The 3784-nt window shown below is 46.8% G+C and overlaps 1 protein-coding gene across 1 annotated transcript in view; it reads right to left on the reverse strand.

Annotated features, from left to right (window-relative positions):
* Positions 1-3567, reverse strand: part of kif16ba (kinesin family member 16Ba) — a 20473-nt gene extending 16906 nt beyond the window's left edge. The window contains 4 exon segments of the mRNA XM_008421455.2: positions 286-402; positions 466-579; positions 657-726; positions 3187-3567. Of these exon segments, the coding sequence (XP_008419677.1) occupies positions 286-402; positions 466-579; positions 657-726; positions 3187-3233 (348 nt within the window). The 5' untranslated portion in view covers positions 3234-3567.
* Between the last annotated feature and the right edge of the window lie 217 nt (positions 3568-3784).

Here is a 3784-nt window from a genome sequence, read left to right on the forward strand (position 1 = left end):
AGTGGTGGATCTGATCTGATCAGTGGTGGATCTGATCAGTGGTGGATCTGATCTGATCAGTGGTGGATCAGATCTGATCAGTGGTGGATCTGATCGCTGCCACCTGAACGTCTCCCACTGAGCCAACCAGTCTGACCACAAGCAGCTACTGGTCTCCACTGGGCAGACTCTCCCTCTGCTCTTATCCAGACCAAACTCAGCCGGACGTCCAAACAGACGGATCAATCGGCTGCAGATCAATCAGCCGTCTCCACGGCGACCAGCTGTCCAGCTGCGGGTTCTTACTGGGACGCCCATCATGGTGTAGGACTTCCCGGATCCGGTCTGTCCGTAGGCGAACACGCAGGCGTTGTATCCCTCGAAGGCCGCCTTCAGCACGTCGGAGCCCAGGTCCCTGAACACCTGCGGAGGTCAGAGGTCAAAGGTCACAGCAGCCCCGCCGCGACCTGGCCGCCGCTTCCTCACCGTTTCCTGGGAGACGAAGGCGCGGCTCCGTCCGTCCGTCGAGTCATAGGAGAAGTCGTAGGTGAAGGTTCTGATCCGTTCCCTCATCGAGTCGCCGACCACGCCCTCTGGGACCTGAGGGAAGAATCACAGAGGCTCTGGTTCTGACTGGCGCCGGTTCGGACCAGAACCAGAACCAGGACCCAGCTAACCTTCAGGTTGGTGATGCTGGTCTTGCTTCCCTCCATCCTGATGATGCATTTGGCCTCCAGCTCTTTTTCCCTGGAGGAGAAAACATCTGGATCAACATCTGGTTCCGACCCGCTTCTGGTTCCGACCCGAACAAAGAGCTTCTGAACGGAGGAGCCGGAGGGGGGGCTGGGGGGGCTGGAGCCCCTTGGCCCAGATGCCCTTTTGGTCATTTTTCCATTTCTGGTTTTATTGCTTCCTAAGCCGTTTTCTGACATAATATGCACCAGAATGAATGGAGGGAAAAACTGAACCAGACTTTAAGCTTCTGGTTCAGAGGATGAAGTTAAATTTGTTTCCTAATTATTCAATGGAAACAAAAACTAACCTCAGTTAGGAAAATAAAATTGTAATGATTCCTTTAAAACTAAAGGTTTTGTTTAAAAACCTTGTTTTAACATTAATTAACTCATTTCTGTCTCATGGACTTAAAGTTATTTACCAAACAAACAGTTATTTGCATCAGAAATCTGGCGGCCCGCCCAGGTGACCCGCCCAGGTGACCCGCCTCTCGCGAGAGAGAGAGACACAGAGAGAGAGAGAGAGAGAGAGACACAGAGAGAGAGAGAGACACAGAGAGAGAGAGAGACACAGAGAGAGAGAGAGAGAGAGAGAGAGACAGAGAGAGAGAGAGAGAGAGAGACACAGAGAGAGAGAGAGACACAGAGAGAGAGAGAGACACAGAGAGAGAGAGAGAGAGAGAGAGAGAGACAGAGAGACAGAGAGAGAGAGAGAGGCACATGGACAGAGACATTTAAAGGATTAAAATCAGAGAAAGTTTTGGTTCTGGACTGAACTGAAAGGCAGCCAAAGGGAATAGTTAAAGTCTGGATGAGTGACAGGAAAACACGGAGGTTTGCTAAACCTGACTAAACGAAGATGAGAATAAAACTGAGGACTGATTTATGAAGGAGAATTAAACTAAAGAACTTCCTGGTTCATCGTCAGATCGAGGTTTAAGGAGCAACAAACGTCCAGAAATTCAGTTCAATGATTAACCGCCTGCCTGCCGCACCAATCAGCTGACTGGTAAAAACCTGCAGCCGGATCCAATACTCATCCAATACTCATCCAATACTCATCCAATACTCATCCAATACTCACAGCCAAACAAAATTACACATAAAACTACAATTATTAACCAACAACTTGAAAAAACTAATATTTTTCACAAGCAAATTAAAAAACAATCAGAACTAAAAACAGCCAAAATAAATAAAGATGTTAAAGCTCATTTTATTTCTATAGCACATTTTCAGCAACAAGGCAATTCAAAGAGGCAACAGAACCAGACGGACTCGGGTTCTGCTGAGGCTCAGAGGTTCTGGACCGGAGAACCGGAGCCGGAGCCGCTCCAGAACCGGCCCGACTTCAGCAGAAATCGGCCATCTGACAGCAGCACCGTTACGTAAAGCTGGGTCAAAGGTCACTGCTCTGCAGGAGAACGGGTTGGCTTTGAGCGGCGGTTCTGGAGCCGAACCTCAGGGTCCAAAACCGTCAGATCATTCTGGTTTGCTTTAAAACTTAAAATAACACGATGGCATCATTTCAGAACGTTTCTCAGAAAGTTTATTATTTAAATAAATGTTTAAATAAACTTTTATGTCTAAAAACATAAATAAAGTAAATGTTAAAAACCCATTTCAACGATTGGAGAGAAAAGCAGATCAATGTTGCTGTTTGGACAAAGCAATACTGAGATAAGATTAATAATCAGTCAATATCTGATCAATTCCTCAAAATGTTTCTAGTTTTTGATCAGAAATGATTCAAACACAAACTCAAACATTTACTATTAATTTATTTCCATAAAATCAGCAAAACTTCTGATTTGTGCAGGAAACATGATGCAGAGACGAAACAAGAGAGGAAGAGGAGGAGGAAGGTCGGCAGATTACTCCTCATAATCCAGAATGATTCAGATTATCACAGATTACAGTCATGTGTTGATGCCACATGAATATTGGAGGATGAATTGATTAATTTATTTTTTCGTTTGGGATTATTGGTTCACAAAACCTCAACATGAAGACCAGACATGTTAGAAAGATGAAGAAACGTTTCACTTCTTAGCCATTTAAAAGCTAAATATTTTAAATCTCCACACAAGCGCAGCCTCCGGCCATCCATGATGGAGGAAACCATCCCGAACTCCGGTCAGAAAAAACTGAAATTACTTTTAAAACGGCTGAACTTCATGAACAGACAACGTTCCGGCCTGACCCGTGGGAAACGAACCAGAACCTTCGGGTTTGGACTCGCAGGTGTGGGAATAATGCCAAGTATTCATTTGGAGGAGAAATAATTTGAGGTGAAACCTGCTGGTCACCTGCGGACACCTGCTGCCCCCATTAAGGCCAAAAACAGCCGCAAACTGGGAGAAAACGTCCAGAAACATCCAACATTAATGTTTACCACAGCAGCGGTCAATACAGTAACCGACCGGTCCGAAACCCGCAGAATGAACCCAGAAAAACCGCGTCCGCCACTCACCGCCTGTTCATCGGCCTGACCCGCACAGCCACCCGGACAGACGCCATCTTTCATCCCGCTGCGGCGCGCGCTCTCCCGGCCGCTCAGCCTCCGGCTTCCCGCTCCTCCTTATAGCAGCAGCTGCTAGCTCCAGGCTAACACAGCAGGGGGCAAAGGTCCGGAGATAACCGGCGGTCTGGGGGCCGAACTCTGCTGGCAGCAATGGGGGAGGAGGCGACGAATGCTTGCCTGCATAAATGTTATCGCAGCCGGGGAGCACCGAGTCACCGCCGCGGCATGAACCGGATCACGTCCCGGATCCTGGTCATCAACAGGACCGCTAGCTTAACGTGACCGGCTGCTTCATCAGCTGATTAAAAAAACAGTAGGATTTATGGAAGGCCTGAAGGGACAAAAATGTTTTCTGGGCCATCGATGTTCTAAAACTATTACCAAAACGGGAGACATTAAAAAAAAATGTCTCCCTAGAAGAAAGCATTCTGTGGGACATGTATTTGTTATTTTTTACATTGTCTCACAATAGCTTTACATTCCCATGGAAAACTTTTGCTTTTCACAATATTTTTTCTAGTCAGTTCATGTTGCACCTTGAAAAGTG

This window comes from Poecilia reticulata, linkage group LG1, assembly GCF_000633615.1.
Source record: "Poecilia reticulata strain Guanapo linkage group LG1, Guppy_female_1.0+MT, whole genome shotgun sequence".
Classification (NCBI taxonomy): domain Eukaryota; kingdom Metazoa; phylum Chordata; class Actinopteri; order Cyprinodontiformes; family Poeciliidae; genus Poecilia; species Poecilia reticulata.